Consider the following 25291-nt stretch of genomic DNA (forward strand, 5'->3'; position numbering starts at 1 on the left):
AACAATGGCACCTCTAGTTCAACTGTTCATAACTTTTTAACGAAGCCTCGACCTTGGGAAAAATTTTAATGGGGGATTCTAGAGGCCAAAACAAGACGAAAATCAAAAATAAAATTTCTCACCTTTTGGCTCGTTAAAAAGTTATCAACAGTTGCGCCTCTAGATAGGCAACTTGCGTTCAGGCACAACTGTTAATAACTTTTTAACGAAGCCTCGATCGACAAATTAGTATTCTTGATTTTCCTCTCATTTTAGCCTCTAGAATCCCATCCCACATTAAAATTTACTCCACCAGTGGCCCAACACCCTGTATCTTCAAGAGAAAGGAAACCCATAGACGAACATTTGCGTTTTCAGTCGTGTTTCGTCTATACGTCATTTCCACCATTTTGTTTCTCGTACCTGCTACGTTATCCTTAATTCCAATGTATTTGATATGAATTGTAATTTAAAATTGTAAATTTTAATAATGTAATTTTTATGCGTTTCCAAGGATGATGGTTCTGACGGTCGTCGTTAGTGTTCTAGGATCGAATTGGACAATGCGACGCACAGCTGGGCAAATTTATTTTGAAAAACCGGAAGCGAGAAATTGCGAACAGTATCAGCGAAATTATTCTGTTACCTCAGACACGGTTATTACGTTTCATCGCAGAGGGATTTAACAATTCTATTTTAAGAATCACGTAACGTTTAAAGGTTATAAAAGCGCCCAAGTCTGATACAACGCATCGATAAATCAAACGACTAAATCATCAGAACTGTGATGTAGTTACTTGTTTTAATAAGTATGTAAAATAGTAACGCTCGAAAGGCAACAAGAGACTTTGTCCGTGACGCTTAACGCGGCAAAAGTGATCTTCGTTGAAAGAGGCCATTGTTTCTTAATCATAGCATACCGTTAGCAGCGATCAATGATCAGTATGTAAGACTTCTTCGTCTATTAATGCGGAATGTAGTTCAATTTAAACGTGATCAGATACACCAAACTGCACAAACTGGAATGTACCTAACCCCTTTCGTTTTCTCAAAAGATATCAAACACGATAACAATCGTTCTTCTCGTTTGAGCAGTTTACTTGAAAATCTGAACAATTTTGGGTGCTTTTGTGTATTTCGACGGCTTTGATTATCGTTGTAGGGGGCGCTAGTGCATCGAATCCTAAAGAAGTCTGATCACACGACTCGATTTAAAACGCTGTTCAACGGGGGGACAGGCGCTTAGGTGTGCCATAACGAGATACGTCATGATCGCAACGTAACCGATTACAAGCAAAGAGTATCATTAGAAAAGACAATTAAAAAAACGATGGGGTTCGTCGACGTCGAACGAACGATCAAGCAAACGTCTGTTTTTCCGTTCGTTGATTCGAAACGTAGCGTTGGCGTTACTTCCGGTTCATCGAAGACGAATCTCGACAATTGGCCGCCATTTTAGCGCCCGGATATGAACACTGTTGCGTTCGTCCGACGTCGATGAACTCGTCCTCGACGAGTTTTTTGCACTGTCGTATTTATATAAGGAAATCGTAACGATATTTCGATGATCTAACGAGGAAGATGAAAAAAAAAAAAAATGAAAAATAGTGTCGCGGAGACACTAGCAGCGAGCAACGGATCGTACATTCCCATATTAGTCGTAAAGAAAAGAATGAAAAAACAAAAACAGAATTTTATACATTCGTACGTACATAATTGTATAATGTTATTAAATAGGAACACAGAGACGTCGATGTTACGTGTGAGATCTGGAATACGGATCGAAAAAATGCTGTCTGAATAATAATGACATGATTTCTGTCATTGTCGCTGAATCGAAGTTGCACTGATTTTTTTTTTGAGAACACGTCTCCTTTCCACGATTCCATGATCTCTATTTTTTGTATACTCCGAACTGTAGTATTTATTAAGATACGATAGTTTTTAATTCTGTCTTTTTTATACGATAGAATTTTATTTATAATTTTTAAAAGCTTCTCTGTCCATTTCTATATTTCCTAAATGACATCCTCTGTTTCGTGTATTTCAAGAGCATCAAGGTTTCACAAATTTAGGAAGACTAAATTTACGTTAGATATTTGGAAGCTTCTGCTTATTCATCTCGCGTGAATTCGTGGATTTTCAATTTGCCAATACTGGCACCAGAGACTTCATGTTTTCCTCTCGAACTTGATATGTAAACGAATTTGTACAGGGTGTTTGGTCAAACCTGGGAAAAATTTTAATGAGGGATTCTAGGGGGCAAAATAAGTCGAAAATCAAGAATGGTGATTTGTCAATTGAGGCTTCGTTAAGAAGATATTAACAGTTGCACCTGAACGCAAGTTGCCTATCTAAAGTTGCCATTGTTAATAACTTTTTAACGAGCCAAAAGGTGGGAAATTTTATTCTTGATTTTCGTCTTGTTTTGGTCTCTAGAATCCCTCATCAAAATTTTTCCCAAGGTCGAGGCTCCGTTACAAAGTTATTAACACTTGTGCCTGTGCGCAAGTAGCCTATCTAGAGGCGCCATTGTCAATATCTTTTTAACGAAGCCTCCACCTTGGGAAAAATTTTGATGGTTGGATTCTAGAGGCCAAAATAAGACGAAAATCAAGAATAAAATTTCTCACCCTTTGGCTCGTTAAAAAGTTATTAACAGTTGCTCCCTACGCAAGTTGCCTATCTAGAGGCGCCATTGTCAATATCTTTTTAACGAAGCCTCCACCTTGGGAAAAATTTTGATGGTGGATTCTAGAGGCCAAAAGAAGACGAAAATCAAGAATACAATTTCTCACCCTTTGGCCCGTTAAAAAGTTATTAACAGTTGCGCCTTACGCAAGTTGCCTATCTAGAGGCGTACCTGTTAATAACTTTCTAACGAAGCTTCAATCAACAATTTACTATTCTTGATTTTCGTCTTATTTTGGCCTCTAGAATCGCCCAGGGGTGGACAAACACCCTGTATACCCGACGTTATCAAAGAAAATATTGTTGCATCGACGTTGCAACTAGGTAATTGACCATAGAATTTCTGAAATAATAGGAAAGCGAAACGAGACAACTGCAGTCTCTTCCCCATTCTTTCGACGTCCTAATTGAAGCATAAACAGAACTGCAGAGATTGCAAGACTCCTGGATCATCTTTGAAACCTTGCCTCCTTATTGCCTCTTTACACCGGTGAGAAGTTTTTAAAAACAATTAATTTCTTACATGTATTTGAGAATAGATTCACGTTTGTTTGTTTTATCATTACTTTGCTGTTCCTGGAAGAAGAGTTCATCACCAACAGAGGCACTGCATACTGAGGAGTGTAAGTCAAGTGAAAACAATTCCCTATCCCAAGCTGGTTGCAAGATTGGTCCAGCCTTGACAGGAAACACCTTTCCACTTTTAAATCAAACTCAAGATCAAGACTAGGTCTGTTAGAGTAGCTTCCATATACCTTTTTATTTCTATTTTTGCTTAGACCCAGCAATAAACACAATTGCACCTTTCTAGTAAAGAGTAATGGTTGCAATAACCTGAACGTCTGTTCTTCCAGGTTCCCAAATGATCCCAATCATTCATGGTAAGTCCACCACCTATTTATTTTATTCCTGATAAAATATCCTCCCCATTTCTCCATTAACAACGTTCATCTTTCTTTTATCATTTCTAGTACAGATAAACAGCTGAGAGACCTTCATCACCAGTAAAGAAAATTAATAGAACCAAGATAACACATTCGAAGACATATTTTTAAAGCGACCAGAGCTTTGCAAGCATATAGCACTACTCATTTCCCATCTTTATATCCAACTGTGCCCCACCAAAAAAGGGGATTGTTGCTCTTCTCTGGAGAAAAGTTGAAATCCGATTAAAAGCTTTCGAGTGGCTCGAATCGTTGAGCCACCCTTTCAAATCCTTAGATAAAACCTCAGAAATGCTTTCTTTACCTATTCTATTACAAATATTTGACGATATTGATTTAAAAATTGTAGAATCGGATAGCAATTATTTGCATAAGCTAGACAGTAACGCTAAGCGTGTTCAAAGGCTATTGAGCCAAGGGTAGAAGAGTGATAGACCCGGAGAATTAAACGGGGCTTCGAGGGTTCGCCGGGGAGCAAAGAAAGCACGAGCTTAGCCGCACTTAAACGGACGTTACACCTAGCGCTGGAAGGCGGTACACTTGCATTTTGAGGTTGCACCCTTTCGGCACGTTCATTAGCGCCACAAATTCACCTGACGGCTAGGCTCACCGGGGTACCACTCATGGATCACGCAAAGTGGTTTAGGAGATTCGCGTGGACCAATGTCTACGTTCCTCCCACTCTTCGCTTTCACCACGCTCCGTTTTTTCCGCGTTCTAAGTAGCGCACCAGCCTACCAACCCTCGTGCAGTCTAGATTCCTTGCAGCGTCCGACTACCCCTCAATGTAACGTTTAATTCCTGGAAGGGATCGAGGCTGTTCCCCCCCCGGTTTCCGCCACAGGGAGCACACGTCCATTGTACCCCGGTGTAGTATTTGTCTTGTAACAGGGTTCCAAGTTTGAGTTTCGCACGGTACAACTGCTTACTTTACCAGTTAGGGCAGGTGGACCTGGCAGAGGAGGGTAGGGCTGAGGGAATATTATATTTGTAACGAGTTTGTCTAGAACCACAAATTGGAAGCTGGCTTCCATGAGCTAGGTATGCCTTTTCTTATGGAAAATCTACTCTTGTGCTATAGCAAAGGGCAGTTGCAGTTCTTGGAGGTCTGATGATGGATTCTAGCATGTGTAACTTTGTTCACAGAATGACTATGGAGTCTGTCGATTGTCCTAGTGCAATTGAATGTTCTGACGTATATTTTTATTTACAGATGTGATCCAGTGAGGAGGTAACTGGCGACCTGGAGCTTCGAGGAGGACCAGACAAATAGGTTACAGGTTAAATCAGGCATCTTGGGTATCCAAGATGCTCTGTCTTGGTTCATATAACAAGCATATCGAGCCCTATCGCTCTGGTGCAATGCGTGCCCGATCTGACGTGCATTTTATATTCGTAGATGCGAGCCGGCGAGGGAGAAGCACGGAAGAGGAGGTGACTCGCGGAACAAACAGACACGCAAAGGAGGGAAGACGTCGAATGGGATGACGAGGAGCGTTGAGGTCGCGGATAGAAAGAGAGGAGCCAGAAAGGGGGTTGGAGAGTAGGGGTTTTATGACGTCATAGTTGAGGGTTGCCCGGGCAACGGGGAAGCGGTTTGCCGGCCGGCAGGCGGCACCACCGTCGCCGCGACGTAAAAATCAATTTGGACCTTGGCTAGGTGACCGGTTTCGCTCGGCGCTGCGTCGCGGCTCCGAGGTTCGAGGCTCCGAGAGCGGCACGCTTGCCTTCCGGAGGTGGTGCCAGCCACCTCGCCACCTTGCCACCGCGCGACAGACGCACCGCACCGCGGGGCAGCTCAGTCGCGAGTCGCCCACCGAGCCGGGTACCCAGAGCCAGCTCGAACGTGTCCGGCCGCCCAGCCTGCGAGCGTGCCGACGCGCACACACACACACACACACACACGACACATACACACATATACACACACCGTCCCAAAAAAAAAAAAATACACACACACAGACACACGGCGGATCTGTATATCGTGTACAAGTATTTATATATATATATACACACACGCCACACGCACACCGTGCCATACAGTCGTACACGTAGGCACGCACGCACGCGCGCGCGCGCGTGTGTTCGCGTGTGTGTTGGCCAGCACGCGACTGCCGCAACCCGCGATCAGTTTCCGCGTTCACGCGGACGATGATCCGTCGTGGGTACTCTTCTTCTGTGCTCGTACCGCCGTCTACGCGGGATTAACATGTTCCTACGCGCGATCGTGTAACGTTGTAAACAAATAAGACAGTAGGCAACCGGGTCTCGGTAAAGTGTCAGAAGATCAGAGGATCCCGGAGATGACCGAGCGAAAGGGAGGAGGCGGACTCATCGACGATTCGCACCACCGACGGAGATCCTCCACGTCGTCCCCGCTGGCGGAGTAGACGCGCGCACCCGCGTAAGGAGAACATTCCTTTTCGCGTTCACGACGTGTCCGGGTTAGGCGTTTCGCGGACGATGCTCCAAGAGCGTGGATCCCGAAGTTCCGCCGGATTTTTTAAGACTCTACCCGCCACCCCCCGCCCCTGAAAAAGTGATTTCGCGGCGAAGGGAGCATTCTCGTTGAAAGGCAAACAAGGATGATAGAAGTTAATTGACACAGATCGAGAGGGGGTGGGGGAGAGAGCGAGGAGAGCGTGCGCGACAGCACGAATTCTCTCCTCGCGGAAGCCTCTTGTTCCGTCGTCGCGGATTAATTAAAACGTGACCCGGGTTCGTCGGTCGACCCACACCCGGACGGAAGAAACGAAAATGTTACGGGCGTGTCGTCGCGGCTCGGACCGAGGATACTCGTTTTTACAGGTGGCGGTCGGGGATGGTCCCGTGATTCTCGAGGACACTCCGGGTCGCGGTGTTTAAGGGAACAGGTGGAACGTATCGACGATGGTGGAAGGCACGTTGCCAGGAGGCGGTGCTCGTGGTGGCTGATATCGCGTAGACAACGGCGAAGGAATGGTGAGGTACGATGACGGATTTGGTGGCCGTGCACGATCCTAGGATCGCGGTGTCGTGGTCCTGGTCGTCGACCCGTCGCTGGTGGGAACGCCGCCGCCGGTGCACCATCAGCTAATCTCTCGTGAACATCCGATGAGGATGCATGGAGGATTGCAATAAACCTTGAAGGAGCTACTGAAGTTACCGAGGGGCGATAGACCAGAGAAGAGGGTAGAGATCCCCCGAGAGTGGTAGCATAGCACCTTCTGCAATGGCCTCGGTGGCAGCGTGGCTGCCGTTCGCCCGGGCGGCAGCGATCGGTTGGGTGCCGATCGCCACGCATCCGCTGCCGCCGCCGCCGATCCCCAAGGATCGCCGCAAGGCAGACGACGAGAAGCTCCTGATAAACGTCAGCGGCCGTCGGTTCGAGACCTGGAGGAACACCCTCGAGAAGTATCCGGACACTCTTCTCGGCTCGAACGAGCGCGAGTTCTTCTACGACGAGGAGAGCAAGGAGTACTTCTTCGACCGGGATCCGGACATCTTTCGTCACATATTGAACTATTACAGGACCGGGAAGCTTCACTATCCGAAGCACGAGTGTCTGACCAGCTACGACGAGGAGCTGGCGTTTTTCGGTATACTGCCGGACGTGATCGGCGACTGTTGCTACGAGGACTACCGCGACCGTAAGCGCGAGAACGCCGAGAGGCTGATGGACGACAAGCTCAGCGAGAACGGGGATCAGACGCTGCAGCAGCTGCCGGACATCAGGCAGAAGATGTGGAGGGCGTTTCAGAATCCCCATATCTCGACCGCCGCGTTGGTGTTTTACTACGTAACCGGTTTCTTCATCGCCGTGAGCGTGCTGGCGAACGTGGTCGAGACCGTGCCGTGCGGTAATCGTCCGGGACGCGCCGGTACGCTTTCATGCGGCGAGCGTTACAAGATCGTGTTCTTCTGTCTGGACACCGCGTGCGTGATGATATTCACCGCCGAGTACCTGCTCAGGCTGTTCGCCGCGCCCAGCCGTTGCAAGTTCGCCAGATCGGTGATGTCCATCATCGACGTGGTCGCCATATTGCCGTATTACATCGGCCTCGGTATCACCGACAACGACGACGTGTCCGGCGCGTTCGTCACGTTGCGCGTCTTCCGCGTGTTCCGGATCTTCAAGTTCTCCCGGCACTCGCAGGGTCTTAGGATCCTCGGTTACACGTTAAAGTCCTGCGCCTCGGAGCTCGGGTTCCTCGTGTTCTCACTGGCCATGGCCATCATCATATTCGCCACCGTCATGTTCTACGCGGAGAAGAACGTGGACGGTACGAACTTCACCTCGATACCCGCTGCATTCTGGTACACCATCGTTACTATGACCACTTTGGGGTAGGTGTCTTTCGCTTCAATCAAGCCATTTCTCTGTCTAACGTTCGTTGAAGTGGTACCTGAGCGAGGCAGGTACGGGAAAATTGTCGATAATATCTATGATATAAACAAAAATTAAACACTTTTCTCTATTTTACTTGTATTTTCCTGGTGTTAATTCTTGTTTATATCATGGGGTAATATTATTCTCAATTCATTAAGTGTGTTTTTTTGACAAATCACATGATTTTTGAATTGTATTTGTGGGAGCAAATATGGTCATGTTGGGAGTCGTTTGAATCGAAAAAAGCTCTACAATGCAGTTAAACTAATTTAAATCTTTAATTTTTATTTATAACGAAAGTTAATATTATTTATAAATTGTAGAATTTTTGGATTGTATTTGTGAGAGGAAATATAGTCGTGTTGGGTGTCGTTTGAATCGGCAAAAGCTCTACAATGTAGTTAAACTAATTTCAATGTGTTATGCTTGTCCATATCAAAGTTTAATATTGTTTATAAATCATACGATTCTTGGATTGCATTTGTGATAGCAAATATGGTCATGTGGGGTGTCGTTTGACTCGAAAAATGCTCCGCAGTGCATCTAAACTAATTTCACAGTTATAAATTGTCAAATATAATTTTAAATAAAATATACTCGAGAAAGGACCATTGTACCTACCAAATCTTAACATTTACAGCTCTGAAACAATTTTGAAACTATCTAAGATAGAGAAAGAGTGTACAATAATGAATAATTTTGTTTAACCACAGAGTTATAAATTAATTCAAAAGCCTACGACCCTTTAGTCGCCCCAAGGATGCAGTCGGCCCTAAACATATCGAAATCTCGTCGACGATTTCTCGCGTTCCGGGTTCGTTCCTGACCTTATTCTCCATCCTCGCGGATTAAAAAGGCCGATCTCCCGGTGCTCGAACAACGCGACTCCCCAAGAACGTTTGCGTTTCCCTTTAATTTCTCGAAATGCCCCGGCTACTTCGTCGCAGATTAAATTCTTCCGCCCCCTTTCAAGCTTTTTCGAGAGGCGACTCGAATTTCCTCCTTTCCGCCGTCAGAATGAGCGAAGCGTATCCCTTCCGGGAGTAATCGCTCCTTCCGTTTCGCTTCGTTCCGTTGAATTCACTCGCGATAATTACGATTTGGTGCGCCATGATGGATCGCAGGGTTTACCGGGGGTCTCCTTTTAAAATAAAATTCTGTTCCATTTATTCCCGCGCAATAATTCTCGACGTCGCGATCCTCCTCTCGCTCGTCGATGATCCATTCGGAGGAGTGAATGATTCAGACATCCTCGTCGACCGCTGGAAAATTCTGCATCCTGTCACGAAACTCTCGTCGTTTTAATCTTGCACGTTCGAAAGGTCTTTCGACGGCGAAGAAAATTACGGGAACGAAAGTTTCCAGCCGGGGACAGGAAATATTAATGCTCCGCGACGATGTTCTCCCACGCTCGAGCTACTATAAATCGAAAGATTCGGCCCTTCCACTTCCGGTTCCTCTATTTCTGACTGGGTAAAATCTATGTCAATGGTATTTTCGTTTCGTTTTCGGACAGCTGACAATCACGTTACGCCGTCGGTGGTCCCATCTACGAATCCTGAATTTTTCCTCGATTTTTATCCGTTATTTTATCTTGGATCCAAGATGGCGTCCGATTGGTTCGATTCAGATGCGTCTTTCTTTCACTCCTCGATTTTACAGCGATATTTTTGGTGATTTATTATTGTTACTAGATATTAATATTAATTTTAGTGATGGAACATTGAATTAGAGTGTTAAATTTACTTTTTATTTGTTTATTTTGTACTTTGATGGAAGATTCTATCTTGGATCCAAGATGGCGTCCAATTGGTTCGATTTATTGGAATTAAATTGTGTTTTTCTTCTTCTCACGAGGTTTGCAATGACATTTTTAGTAATTTTGAGGAGAATTTATTGTTATTAATAGTTTGACATTAATATTAGAGATAGAACATTGAATTTGAGTGTTAAATTTACTTTTTATTTGTTTATTTTGTACTTTGTTTTGCTAATTCTATATTGGATCCAAGATGGCGTCCAAATGGCTCGATTTATTGCAGTTAAATTGTGTTTTTTTTTCTCTCCATGAGTTTTACAATGATATTTTTGGTGATTTTGAAGAGAATTTATTATTGTTAATAGTTTAATATCAATATTAGTGCTAGAACATTGAATTAGAATTGCAAATTTAATTTTTATTTGTTTATTTTGTACTTTTATTCGAGATTCTATCTTGGATCCAAGATGGCGACCAAATGGTTCGATTTATTCCAGTTAAATTGTGTTTCTTTTTCTCTCCATGAGTTTTGCAATGATATTTTTGGTGATTTTGGTAAGAATTTATTATTGTTAATAGTTTGATATTAATATTAATGTTCCAACATCGTTTAAAAGTGCAAAATTTGCTTTTTATTTATTTATTTCGAAATGAAGATCGTGTGTACAATTTCCTTCTCAAAATTTTTAATAATTTTACTGTCGATTTATTATTGTTAATAGTTTAACATCACTATTAACACTAGTGCATCGTTTTGAGAAGCAAAATTTGCTTTTTATTTATTTATTTCTTGTTAAGGATCATGTGTACAATTTGCTTCTCAAAATTTTTAATAATTTTACTATCGATTTATCATTGTTAATAGTTTAACATTACTATTAACACTAATGAATCGTTTTGAGACGCAAAATTAGTTTTGTATCTATTTATTTAGCGACTCACAAAATTTTTGAGATACGTAACATCGGAATTCTCGAAGATTCGACGCATTCAAGGCGACGGAGAAGCATTTGAATGTAGCATTTGGCGAGGGCTCAGTTAATGAACGGACAACACACTGTGTCTGCCAGATTCCGTTCTGGCAGTTTGAGCCTCTATAATGAGCCACACGGTCGCCCCAGGAGTCGATGACGCTCGGTCAAAGAGTTTAATCGAATCTGACGCGTGTCGGGCTTGTACAACCTTGCAGAAAAACGGGACGTACACTGTCCCACGATCTCCCCCCTATCTGAAATCAATTTAAATACCTCGAGAACCCCATTAAGTTAACAGAAACAATTTCCATAGGTTCGATGCATCCTTCATTTATTCGAATCATTACTCGTCAAGTCATCTTTTCGAGGGTCTTTAGAAAATTGTCATAAAAAAACACCATTGGTGTTTTTTGGTTTTTTAAAACAGTGCAATTAAATTAACAAAAACAATCTCCATAGATTCGATGCATGTCAAGTCAACTTTTCGAGGGGTTTCAGAAAATCATCGTCACAAAAAAAGACCATTGGTGTTTTTAGGTTTTTTTAAGCAATGCAATTAAATTAACAGAAGCAATTTCCGTAGATTCGATGCATGTTAAGCCAACCTTTCGAGGGTTTTCGGAAAATCATCGTCACAAAAAAACACCATTGGTGTTTTTAATTTTTTTTAAACAGTGCAATTATACTAACAAAAACACTCTCTATTGACTCGATGCATCCTTCATTCGTTCCAATTATTACTAGCTGAGTCTACTTTTTCGACAGTTTTCGAAAAATCGTCATAAAAAAGACCTTTGGTGTTTCTAGTTTCTTTTCTAAAACTAGTCGAAGACACCCTGTAAGCGTCGTTAATCCGTTCAGCGTGCACTTTAATCGAACGACTGGGGGGAATATGTCACGGACAACTATCGGAACACAGCCGCCTCGGGAAGTCGAACTGGTCTTAGAGTGTCTATCGAAGCGATATAAATTGTAGCCTTTGAACGTTAAATCGATATTGGGAACAGTGTCATTAAGCCGGAGTTTCAACAAAAATAACTACACGGTTAGAAAGAGCAACGTTGGAGGAGTATCTTCGTCTTGAGGCCACGGAACGTTTTATTACGCAAGACAAAGATATACCACGGTAAACAAGTACCTTAATGTCTTTGCTGCTTCACGTGGTACCGTGGATCGTTGTTTACAGGAGCCGTATTGCATCGAGGAAGTCGTACGACGATTGCAATTGTCTTCTTCATAGGTGGATTCGGTCAAGATTTTACGACTAATACCACTTTAAGAGCAATATTTTCCCATTGAAACTGATATTGGGCTTCTGGGGGAATTAATCACCCTTTTTGGCGGTATTGTCGTCCTTAGAAATTGTCCAGAAACTTTCAAAGTCCATCTAAAATAAGTTAAAAATATATTTTCCAATTTACAACTGGTGAAATTAGTATAACTGCATTGTAGAGCTTTTTTCAATTTAAACGACACCCAACATGACCATATTTGCTCTCACAAAAATTTTATAATTTATAAATAATATTAATCCTTGATATAGACAAGAATTAAACATTGAAATTAGTTTAACTGCATTGTAGAGCATTTTCCCATTCAAACGACTCCCAACACGACCATATTTGCTCTCACAAAAATAATCCAAACATCGCATACTTTGACTTGTGAATAATATCCATGATATAAACAAGAATTAAACACTTTTCCCTATTTTACTCGTCTCTGGTATTAATTCTTGTTCATATCATGGGTTAATATTATTCACAATTCAAAATATATCTTTTTGAAAAATCATATGATTTTTGGATTGTATTTGTGGGAGCAAATATGGTCATGTGGGGTGTCGTTTGAATGGGGGAGAGCTCTACAATGCAGTTAAACTAATTTCAATTAAGAATTGCAACATATACCAACACTTGCAAATAATAATAATTTCTGACAGTTAATAAATTAATTTGGGTAATTTTTCAAGTAACTTAAAAATGTAAATGATGGAATGTATCGTGTTCAACGGTTCGTCGACTGATTTTTAAGGCAACTTGGACGATCAGGAGGTTCGTTAAGAGGCAACGACAGTTTATTATTGCAACGTTTCGTCGACGGTATTACAATAGACAGAGTTTCCACACCGCATTTTCGTTAATTATCGCGATTTCGGTTGATCTCCTCGTCTCTCGTTTCGATGTTACCCGGTTCGCGTGGGTGCGTTTAATAATTTTAATCGCGCCTCGTTAAATTGTTTCGTCCGTTCGAATTTATTTGAAGCGCGAGCCAGACAACGGATTATTATATACGGTCCTCGGTACTCGAGATATTTTCGAATATTCTGGGTCCCTCGATCGTTGTTTTATTCCAACTTTACGATTTTTTTCTTTCGCTTCGTTAGATTATTTGGCGCAATATTTTGCAATTGGGTTACTTCTGACCCGTGTCTCTCGCAGTCTGAAATTAATTTTCAGGGGTAAGTATTTTATAAACGATGGAAATTCGAATTTTCTGCAGTGCTTAATATTTTATTTATTTATTTATTTATTTATTTATGGGTATGAATCCCCTTGTATACAAAGTATATAAAAAATATGAATGGGAGATTCTAGAGGTCAAAATAAAGCGAAAATCAAGAATACCAATTTGTTGATTGAGACTTCGTTAAAAAGTTATTAATGTTTAAAGAATGAAAAATTTTTTGGAGAAATTAAAAAATTTCAAATCATTTTGGAAAAATTATTTTTGGCTGCGGAGGCCAATTACAATCATTTTTTGTGAATAGACATACCCTCGAAATCCTAACCAAATTCGAGAAAAAAATTCGAGTAAATGGACAATTTTTCGACAAAATTAAAAAATTTCAAATCGTTCTAAAAAAATTATTTTTAGTTAAGGTGGTTAATTACAATCATTTTTTGTGGATAGAGATACCCTCGAAATTCTAACCAAATTCGAGAAAAAAATTCCTAACCGTAAATATAGTTTCAGGCCAGAAATATCACTCCAAAATTACTTGTGTATCTTTAAAACGCCATAACTTTTGAACGGATTGGACGATTTTAAAGTTTCAAAATGCAAACAACGCGTATTTTGGCGGAGAATATGTAGAAATTCGAAAAAAGTTGGAAAAGTTCGTTTTTAACCCCTTAAAGTGAGAAAAACCACAAAAAAGTGGTCCAATTTTCAAACGACCATAACTTCTACAATAGTGAATATATTTCAATGAAATTTTTTTCTGAAGTAGAGCTCATTGGTACCTACAAAAAAGTATTGAATAAAATTTCCGTACAGCGCCATACAAATTTATTAAAAATCGAAAACTAATTTTTAAGACAAATCGACAGGGGGAAGTCCATAAATTTTTCAGTGGAAGAAAAAAAATATCAAATCGTTCTAAAAAAATTATTTTTAGCTAAAGAGGTTGATTGCAATCATTTTTGGTGAACAGACGTACCCTCGAAATCCTATCCAGTTTCGAGAAAAAAATTCGAATAGGTGGACAACTTTTTCAGCGAAATTGAAAAGTTTCAAATCATTTTGGAAAAATTATTTTCTGTTAAGGGGGTTAATTACAATCATTTTTGGTCATTAGACCTACCCCCGAAATCCTACTCAGTTTCGAGAAAAAAATTCGAAAAGGTGCCTAAATTTTTCAGCGAAATTGAAAAATTTTAAATCATTTTGGAAAAATTATTTTTAGTTGCAGGGGTCAATTACAATCATTTTTGGTGAATACACATACCCCCAAAGTCCTACTCAGTTTCGAGAAAAAAATTCCTGTAGGTGGACAAATTTTATTAATAATATTTAACACGATTTTTGTTAATAACTTTTTAATGAAGCCTCCATCAACAAATTAGTATTCTTGATTTTCGTCTTATTTTGGCCTCTAGAATCCGCCATTAAAATTTTTTTCAGGGTTGAATCATAAAAACTTAAAAACTATATAAAAATGAGCGAGTAACAACATGACAAATTGCAATTAATTTTATTAGAATTCTATGCGATTTTTTTTTTATATTTTGCAAATGGCGAATCTGGGTCACTTCTGACCCGTGTTTCTCGCATTCAGGAATTAGTTTCTGTTTCACAAAGGAAGGAAACCCAAATTTTCAGCTCGGTTTTTAAGAGACTATAGAACTAGATTACTGTATTTTGTTTTTCACGTATATATGCATCATGCATTGTTTGTTCGACGTCGAAACGGTCGGAAAAAGAGCGTCCTTGGAAGGCTGCACCGTCGTTTGGCACACTCCGTTATCCTTTCGTCGTATTTTTCGATAAAACCGGAGGAAGTCGATCGTACAGGGATATCGCTGGAACGGAAAAAATACGGCTTTGTTCGCTCGAATATTTTTTTTGGTCGAAACAAATACCTGCATTCTTTTCGAAACGAGAACAGCCGCCCGAAAAAGAAAGAAAAAAAACGTAAAACTAAAAATATTGCCCATGAACGCGTGTCTTGTAAAAACGTGCATTTATTTCGACCGGATTTTTTCCATATTTTAAATTATTGCGTCGTAAATAATCAAAGTCTGCTCGTGTGTTCGTTCGTGTCGTAATCACCTGGTCGTTTCGATTCGCGTGTCCCAGGTTCCTGGTCTTCTTCAAACTTTAACGAGAAGGATCAACAGGTGCTCGTAGAATTTCTCCCAGCGACGTTTTCAACGCGATTCCTTTACAAAGTAATTTTCCAAAAACTGGACAAACCGATATTTTGCATCGAAACGCTGTGTTTTTCGTCTAAAATTTCCTGTTTTCATTCGATTTTTTAAGTTTCCATTTGCCCCTAAAGAAAGAAAATTTTGCCCCCAAATTGTATTTTTTTGCAATTTTTTTTTGGTAATTCGAATAATGGAGTAGTGTTTTGAAGAAAATGAAAAAAGAATGACGAGTTTTTTCTGTTAATTATTCTCTTGTTTTGCGGCCATTGTTGTTTTTGGCTTCGATTTTTTTAATAAATATTTTGCCAAATAATGCAAGTCGTTTTTGAACAGAGAAAATTAAATGAAAATGGGAGTTTCTAGTTTGTGGTTTAAATAGATTGCAAGGTTAAGTGGCATTGTTCCTTGCAACAGAATTCGTAATTATCATCCAACGATTCTCGATCGAATCAAAATCTGGGCTGTTGCCCACTTATTTTAAGGTGAAAATTCTAGACACTTCATTTTGTCGATCGTGAGTGCAGAAATTGGTGTATCAAACTAAACTGTACACACATATATGTTCTAATTACATTTTTTTTAAATTTATAATATACCATAGTCACTTTGACCACTTTTGGGCGAGTGTTTTTCTTTTTGAGTTATTTTCGATGGTCAGTATTATTATTTCATTGTAATCGAAGATGGAAATTAGCAGTGTCGTGAAATCGATGGTTAATGGAAAGAAATGTCGACTAATTCTCAGATAGAAAACTACGGTCAAATTAAATCGAGTAAATTTTTAATAATTTTTATTAGAAATTACCAATAATTTTGACCACTTTTAATAGTTTTAGTGTCCAGAGAATTACCAGCAATTATAGTGTATTTATTTGTAAAGAAATTGATACGATAAATACTCGAAAAAATATATAATTCAATGGACAATAAATATTTACTAATTCTCCCATAGAAAAGTGCAGTAAATTATTGAAAATCCAGTCGAGTAAATTTTTAACAATATTCATTAGAGATTACCAATAATTTTCACCACTTTCGGAAAGTCGAGTAAATTTTTTTGCAATTTTTATTAGAAATTACGAGTGATGGACGTTCGAAACATTATTTCATAGATTCGATGTGTTATTAATTAATCGTAATCGAAGATGGAAATTAGCAGTGTCACGGAATCGATGGTTAATGGAAATAAATGTTGACTAATTCTCAGATAGAAAACTACGGTCAATTTTTGAAAATCCAATCGAGTAAATTTTTTGCAAATTTTAATTAAAAATTACGAGTGTTTTTCTCACAATGGACGTTCGAAATATTATTTTATATTTTCGATGTGTTATTAATTAATCGCAATGGAAGATGGAAATTAGCAGTGTCGCTGAATCGATGGTTAATTGGTCGGAAAGGGTGATGAAAACGAGCTCGATAAGGAAAGTGCAGGCAAAAGAGGATACGAACAACGAAAGCGGATAAACGCTCGACAAAACACTCCTCGGTTCTCGAGTTCGATTGGACGGTTGCCAAAATAACCACGCAGGTACGAAATACATGTGTCTCCTTTGCAGCTAGTGGAACTTGTTCTTTTCTTGAGCTTTGATCCACCTCCAAGGTGTCTCGTTGCATTTCAAATTAATATCTGTGCTTTTTCATTTTATTCATAGAAGAATCATCATCGAAGCAGAGGCTTCACTTTACAGTTGTTGCAATGCAGGAAATGTTAGTTTCTAGTGGACAATTGGCTCGACAAACTAGTAGTAGGTAGTACACAAATTAGAGATGAAATCAGTCTTCAAATATTAAATGTTTTGAGGATATTATAATTGTTTTATAAACTATAGAGTATATAGTTACTTTTTCTTCATTGAGATCTAGGGAATTAAAGTTTAAACTATACAGTTACTAGTTCTTTTCTTAAATTTAGTGAATATTTAAATATCCTACAACTTTACTATTTATTCTGTGAATTTTACTTGTAGATTAAAAGCTTCAGATGTATCACAATTATTTTTATTAAATATAGAGTGTATAGTTACTTGTTCTTTATTGAGATCTAGGGAATTAAAGTATAAAGTATACAGGCACTTGTTCTTTTCTTAAATCTAGTGAATATTTAAATATCATACAAGTTTACTATTTATTCTGTGAATTTTACTTGTAGATTAAAAGTTTCAGATGTGTTACAATTATTTTTGTAAAATATAGAGTGTATAGTTACTTTTTTTTATTGAGATCTAGGGAATTTTTTTCTCCATGCAAATCATCATTTTTCAAACATAATACTATTGTTTTACAAACATAGTTGTACTTTTTTTAAATTTAGTGAATATTTTGTACCACAGAAAGTATTATTTATCCAATGAATCATGCTCGTAAACGTATCACAATTGTTTTTATAAAGTATACAGATCTTTCTCGAGATTCAACGGATATTTTATACGGTGGAAGTTATTATTTATCCTGCAAATCTTGCTCGTGGGTCGCGAACAGAAGTTACTCCTTCTAAAATAGCTCGAACAAATTCTATAGAACGTTTAGATCAACCCTTGCACGCTGTGACGACCTTCGGGCAAAAGTTACTCGTGCGTCCATTCCATACACCGATCGAGTATATAATTATTTACATTGGCATAAGGTTCGAGCTAAGAATAACATTTATTTTGACGAAAGTATTGCAGAATATTATTTCAAAATCTGCTGTACACGAATATACTCAGTAATTTTATTTTATTTATTTATTTAGAGGCATAAATGTTATTTCAAATGGCTGGTGTACGGGAATATACTCTGTAATTTTATTTTATTTCATTTATTTAGGGGTATAAATCCCCTTGTGAACAAAAATACAGTGACATAAATATAAAATGTACAGGGTGTTCGGACAACCCTGGGAAAAATTTTGATGGGGGATTCTGGGGGCCAAAATAAGACGAAAATCAAGAATATCAATTTTTTGATTGAGGCTTCGTTAAGAAGTTATTAACAGTTGCACCTCTAGATAGGCAACTTGCGTAGAGGCGCAACTGTTAATAACTTTTTAACGAGCTAAGAGGTGAGAAATTCTATTCTTGATTTTCGTCTCATTTTGGCCCTTAGAATCCCCCATAAAAATTTTTCCCAAGGTAGAGGCTTCGTTAAAGAGTTATTAACAATAGCGCCTCTAGATAGGCAACTTGCGTCGAGGTGCAACTGTTAATAACTTTATAACGAGCCAAGAGGTGAGAAATTCTATTCTTGATTTTCGTCTTATTTTGGCCTCTAGAATCCCCCATCAAAATTTTTCCCAAGGTAGAGGCTTCGTTAAAGAGTTATTAACAGTTGCACCTCTAGATAGGCAACTTGCGTAGAGGTGCACCTGTTAATAACTTTTTAACGAGCCAAGAGGTGAGAAATTCTATTCTTGATTTTCGTCTTCTTTTGGCCTCTAGAATCACCCATCAAAATTTTTCCCAAGGTAGAGGCTTCGTTAAAGAGTTATTAACAATGGCGCCTCTAGATAGGCAACTTGCGTAGAGGTGCAACTGTTAATATCTTCTTAACGAAGCCTCAGTCTTGGGGGAAATTTTAAGGGGGGATTCTAGAGGCCAAAATACGAAGAAAATCAAGAATAAAATTTCTCACCTCTTGGCTCGTTAAAAAGTTATTAACAGTTGCGTCTCTAGATAGGCAACTTGCGTATAGGCACACCTGTTAATATCTTCTTAACGAAGCCTCAGCCTTGGGAAAAATTTTAAGGGGGGATTCTAGAGGCCAAAATAAGACGAAAATCAAGAATAAAATTTCTCACCTCATGGCTCGTTAAAAAGTTATTAACAGTTGCGCCTCTAGATAGGCAACTTGCGTAGAGGTGCAACTGTTAATAACTTCTTAACGAAGCCTCCATCGACAAATTAGTATTCTTGATTTTCGTCTTATTTTGGCCTCTAGAATCTCCTATTAAAATTTTTAAATCATAAAAATTATAAATCATTAGGGGTCGAGCAACACAAGAAAAAGAAGATTTCAATTGAACACTAAGTTGTCAACTTTGCTGCAAGAAACGTTCTTCTATGTTTCACCTAAACTTCTAATCAACCCATCTAATTCTGTTTAGATAGAATATTGCAAAATCAAACCAGGTAAAAATTAATTCTCGAATTAAAGTGCAGAATTGCTTGTGACTGGAAACTTTCATATTTTTAGGAGCCCAGTGGACCAAATTGATTCAACCCTTAAGAATTCCAAGCTTCCACGTCGTCCCGCAGAATATCACTGATCGTCGATCCCAGACTCCTGTTGCAATTTTCAACGGATAGCTATTATTTCCAGAATAGGAACGAAATCGTGGCCGCTCGTCGCGTTCGTTCTCGCGGAAAAAAAGTTCCTCGGTCGAGGTAATTTGCGAATTCAAAGTAGGCCATCCCTGTGAATTTGTCGCGTGCAAATCTCGTCTTCGCCTTTTTGTCCACCCCTTTCCTCCCATTCCTACGCCTATAATAATATTTTTAATTCGCGACACGACGAGAATCTCATCATTCAGGCTACTCCATTCGTTGGTAATTTAATTATAATATTTTACACTTTAGAAATTAGAATTTTTCGTTGATTGGAAGGTCATTTGCACCATTTCGAGTAATTATACTGCGGATGTTTATGCAAATTCATATTTTTATTAATGGAATTAATGAAATGGGAGATTTATAGAGAATTTTTTTAACCTCAAAAATATAATAATTCTCAATTACAGTATTTCTTATATTTTTGTGTATTGAGTGCATTCTATAGTTTACTGAGAATTTTTTGTAAATGCATAAGTCTTGTAGAGGGCTGTTTCACCCCTAAATACAATAATTCCTAACCTCAATTAAAGTATTTCCCCCATTTTTCCCTATTGGGTGCATTCTATAGTTTTTAAAATGCAAAAACATCCGCAGTTTACTGATAATAACAATCACAAACACCGATAATAGGATTTTCCGAAATCGTGTCACAAGAATTTCGAATCCTTTTCGACATAATAGAGACAGGGACGATATCGAACCACGTACTGGCCTTCTTCGCTAACCGTTATGACGCCAGTTCCCCTAGGTTGGGTAATTAGGTTTGTTCAGCCCCAACGTGAGGCGTTTTCGAGATTAGCTTCATCCAGGACCGCGATTTTCAGACGCTTAGCGGAAATAGAGGCCACCAGAACGCTTCCCATATCGAATAAAAACGATTCCAACGCTCTGGACAACCCCCTTATCATTTCAATATTTCCCCTCCATTCTTACGTTACGTTTTTATGAATCAAAAAATTGGAAAACATTATTTTCAATCCTAAGTTACCATTTTTATAACTCGAAGGATCGAAAATTTTTGATAAAATTAGCGTGCAAATTTTAAAATTTCCGATCGACGTGGACACGGAATTCAGAGTCGGGCGGGTTAATAATTAGCAGGTTAAACACCCACGATTATATCAGATTACGCGACTAATACCGGTAAATATATTCGATATTGCGATTAGCTCGACGAGCGTCGCGCTTTCGATCGGAATCGACGCACGAATGGCGGCGTCAGGGGGATGAAAACGCACTGAACGTGTGGGTGCACGTCGGTGGCTCGTTGGGAATGCGGATTCGCATAACGGACGAGCCAACGATAACGGGAGGGTAATTTGTGCAACTGCTTCATTAACCTCATCCTCGACCATTGCCATTCTTTTCTTCGTCGCGGCCATTTTGGTGTCCGGGGGCCCGTTATTACCTTCCATTTACATAGAATTTCTATCAGGCACTCTCGATTGCCACGAATTTACAATAACAAACCACCCCTTTTCCTCGTATCTACAAATTTCGGTGCCAAGAAGCTTTTCTTGTTTTTGTTGATATTGTATCGACGCCATTTTGGTGTCTGGGGGGCCGTTATTACTTTAGATTTACATAGAATTTATTTGAGAAAGTCACAATTACTATTTTTAGTGATAAACCACCCCTTTTGTGGAGTTTACAAATTTTGGTGCCACAAGAGGCCATTTTTTTTTCGTCCACCATTGTATGTCGCCGCCATTTTGGTATCAGGACTATTATTACCTCACATTTACATAGAATTTCTATGAGAAACTTGCAATTACTATTTTCAATGATCAGCAGACTACAAATTAATATTTTTATTAATAGAATTAATGAAATGGAAGCTTTGTAGAGGGTGGTTTCAACCCCCAAATATAATAATTGGTATTTCAATTGAATTCTATAGTTTTTGCATCGATTCTAAAAATTCCAGTGCCAAGTGGCCATTTTTTTTCGTCCACCATTGCACGTGGCGGCCATTTTGGTATCCCATAGCTTGTTATTAGCCTCCATTTGCATAGAATTTCCATCACAACTCGCAATTACATCGAATTTTCAATGATTCCACCCCTTTTGCTCGATTGTAAAAATTCCAGTGCCAAGAGGGTATTTTTTTTCTTTCGTCGAGCATTGTGTGTCGCGGTTCTATTTATGTTATTCGAGGAAAGAAGGTTCTTCTGCGCAGCTCCTTCCGGTTTTCGCCAATTCCGCGACGCGACGAACTTTAATGGGGCTTCCGGCGTCGAGAGATGCCCTCGAGGGTGGTTCGCGCGATACAAAGAACCGAACAACACCGCTGTTGATGTTCCCTTTGCTTTAATTAGAATAATCAACTCCCCGGGAATATTTCTAGACGAGGGTGCAGTCGAGGATCTAAGTTGCATTTCGCTCGAAATAGGTTGGACGTCAAACACCAGGGGTTTTTAGAAATATTAAAAATACACTCGACTTCGTGAACTTCGATAGCACGTCGAGATAATGGAAGGGGTGGTAAAAAATTTGCTCAGATAGAAAGGGTAGATTACCTACCCCATTATCGCGATCCTTACGACCCGGAATTTTAAATAATTAAGGGTAGAAAATAGAAGCAATTTTCAAGAATTTTTTACAGCTACTTTGGAAACTTTTTCTAAGAAAGATTTAATTTTTTCAAAAAGTACATTCTTCAAACTAGTTCCTGTAAAAATTTCGAATAAAAATATTAATTATTATGGACACAGTAAAATCCAGAAGATGCCTCCAAAAATTTGTTGTGTAATTTTTCACTGCAAGTTTTACAATCATGCAATTTTCAAGAATTTTTTGCGACTAACTTGGAAACTTTTTCTAATAAAGATTTAATTTTTTTAAAAAGTACATTCCTCGAACTAGTTCCTGTAAAAATTTTGTACAAAAATATCAATTATTATGGACACAGTAAAATCCAGAAGAGGCCTCCAAAAATTTGTTGTGTAATTTTTCACTGCAAGTTTTAGAACCATTCAATTTTCAAGAATTTTTTGGGCCCAACTTGGAAACTTTTCCTAATAAACATTTAATTTTTTCAAAAAGTACATTCTTCAAACTAGTTCCTGTAAAAATTTCGTACAAAAATATCAATCATTATAGTCACAATAAAATCCAGAGGAGCTCTCCAAAAATTTGTTAGAAACTAGGTGTATAATTTTTGACCTCCAATTTTAAAACAAAAAATCAGGCAATTTTCTTAAACCATAAGACAGCAGGTCCAATTGCCCGTAGGGATTTATAAAAATTTATTACAAAATGGTGGAACTTTTAACACAGTGGTTTCCACCCTTAAAAATGGCTGATTTTCGAATTTATTTTGACGAAACTTTATTATACATCCGCCATTGTTGGATAACGCGTTGCACACTTCCCTCCGCCTTTATTAATATTTTTCTCGGACTTTCTTGGAGAACTCGAACGCGTCGGAACGGCTGTCGATAACGCCTCGGTATTGGCGCAATTATTTTACGGTTTAGAGCGTGTAATAATGTTTCATTATAATTATTCCGCCCGTAGAACGACGACGGCGCGAGTTTATAATGGAACTTTCATTGGCCATCGATTTCCTGTCGTTCCGCGCGGCGGGGCTTCGTGGCCAGGCTCCTTTCTGGAAAACGATAAAAATATACTGCCAACCCCTAGGGATGCTCTACCATCGTTCTCGACTGTATTCCCGGTTACAACCACACGTCCACATAGAAGGATCCACGGATAACAAGCTGGAGAGACCCACGGACCCGTTATTTCTTCCTTTTTCCTTATTTTTTTGTTTACGTGACACGCTGCTCGCCTCTCCGTATTTATTAATAAATTTCAGAGGTTAGAAATCGATCTAATTTAAACCCTTCAACAGTATCCTCAAGTCAATTAACATCTAAACTACCAAAACAGTCAAAATTCCTAATTTCAATATTTAATTTCTTTGGTGCAAATAAATACACTATAATTGTATTCGATTTATGCAAAAGTTGTAGTCTTTCTTTGTTATTAATTTTCTTTTATTTATGTATATAAATTAAAGTCAATCTTAAATATACAAATTAATCTTGAAAATATTTTCCTCCATTTTGTTTTCCGAATCGAGCTATTTTTATGAATTTATCTACAAAAATTTTTTCGAAAATAATTATTATTTTCATGCTTGGAAATCGAATTATTTTTGCCCCACTATTGTTTAATAAATTATCATTTTTATAAATCCCTAGGTACAATTGATGCCATTGTGTAATAGTTTAATAAAATTGTTCCATTTTGAACAGTGTAAAATAATTTGAGCAACGTTCAACTCTGTCGAGAGATAAAAAAAATCAGAGTAGAGATTTTTGGGGGTTCGAAATCCTAGGTTTGGTCGTAAATAGGACCCGTTGGCTAATCAATGCAACAGGCAGCGCCATAGTCCGTAATAAAATGCTAATGGAGTCCCTGTCATCGATGTATTACAACGCCGTGCGCGGGAAGTCGATCGCTACGAATCCATCAGCGATTCGAATCATGTAAATTTTGGTTCCCAATCGTTGCCGGCCGGTCGATCACGCCGCTATTCTCACGCCTAATCGATATCGACGCGGCCACGTTGAAACTTCCGTGTTCCTTCCATCCAATTTGTGCAGATCTCCGACAGGAGTGTAGATTAGAATTAATTTAAATCGCACGCAGGGCTCCTAGAAGACTCTGTTTCGATATAAGCAATGAGTCAAAACTATAGGCAGACTATCAAGGGAATAGCACTAGTAATGAATTTAATCAAACAACTTCATCTATCAAGATTATTGCCAAAACAAAAATCAGTTCGACTTTATCGAATTGCACAGTTTGCAAATATTAGATCATCTCACAATTAATACTCCTTACTCTACTGTGAGCTGCCTATCGACTCTGATACTTGCTTCGATATAAGCGAATCACTTCAACACTGGCTTCGATATAAGCGAATCGCGCCAAAATTGCTTCGATACAAGCGAATCATGCAATTTTACGCCAAATTCTTGCACCTCAAATAATCACAAGCCTCCCCCCGTTTTATTCGATCGAAATCCAGCCTTCGTTCTGTGCTCAAAATGATATTTTACAGGCTGGAAACCGTGTCGAGTCTTCGATGAATTAAACATGGTCCCCGGAAATGGGGAAATAATTCGTTTGAGCCACGCGGTTCGTTACGAGGCGCAGGATAAAAGCCCCGGAGCTTTTTCGGTACGTGTTTACAGCCGTGTGCTTTCCAGCTATTGCTTTCTCGCGTGAAAGCTCTCCCTTTCTCCGTCTGTCGAGCGAACCGGGTGGAATATGCCCCGGAAATCGGGTCGATGAGAATCAACCGACCGAGTCTTCTTCGTCTCGAACCACTCGCGCACTCGGACTTAATTCGCGGCCACGTTTGATCCTTAATTAAAGGCTCCTCAAAGGATCCCCCGGTTTCGTTTGAGTCTTTTTACCAGGAAAAGCAGCTACACTCGAGCAGGTTTCGGTTTAGATCCTCGTTTGAGCCAAACCTCCAGATTTCTCGCGATCTATTTTACGAAAAATTAGATTTCAAATTAGGGAATAATTCTCATCACTTTATAATGGAATTATTCACTCTATCGAAGCTGCCTAATTGATTAATAATTTCTAGAT

General features: G+C 39.1%; 1 protein-coding gene across 3 annotated transcripts in view; it reads left to right on the forward strand.

The window, feature by feature from the left end:
• Positions 1-5242: 5242 nt before the first annotated feature.
• Positions 5243-25291, forward strand: part of LOC122399728 (potassium voltage-gated channel protein Shal) — an 85513-nt gene continuing 65464 nt past the window's right edge. For all 3 annotated transcript variants that reach the window (XM_043400627.1, XM_043400628.1, XM_043400632.1), the window contains exon 1: positions 5243-7940. In XM_043400627.1, coding sequence (XP_043256562.1) covers positions 6826-7940 — 1115 coding nt within the window. In that variant the 5' untranslated portion in view covers positions 5243-6825. The remainder of the gene's footprint in view (positions 7941-25291) is intronic.

This window comes from Colletes gigas, unplaced genomic scaffold, assembly GCF_013123115.1.
Source record: "Colletes gigas isolate AHSC1104 unplaced genomic scaffold, ASM1312311v1 Colletes_gigas_Sc00015, whole genome shotgun sequence".
In the NCBI taxonomy this organism is placed as follows: domain Eukaryota; kingdom Metazoa; phylum Arthropoda; class Insecta; order Hymenoptera; family Colletidae; genus Colletes; species Colletes gigas.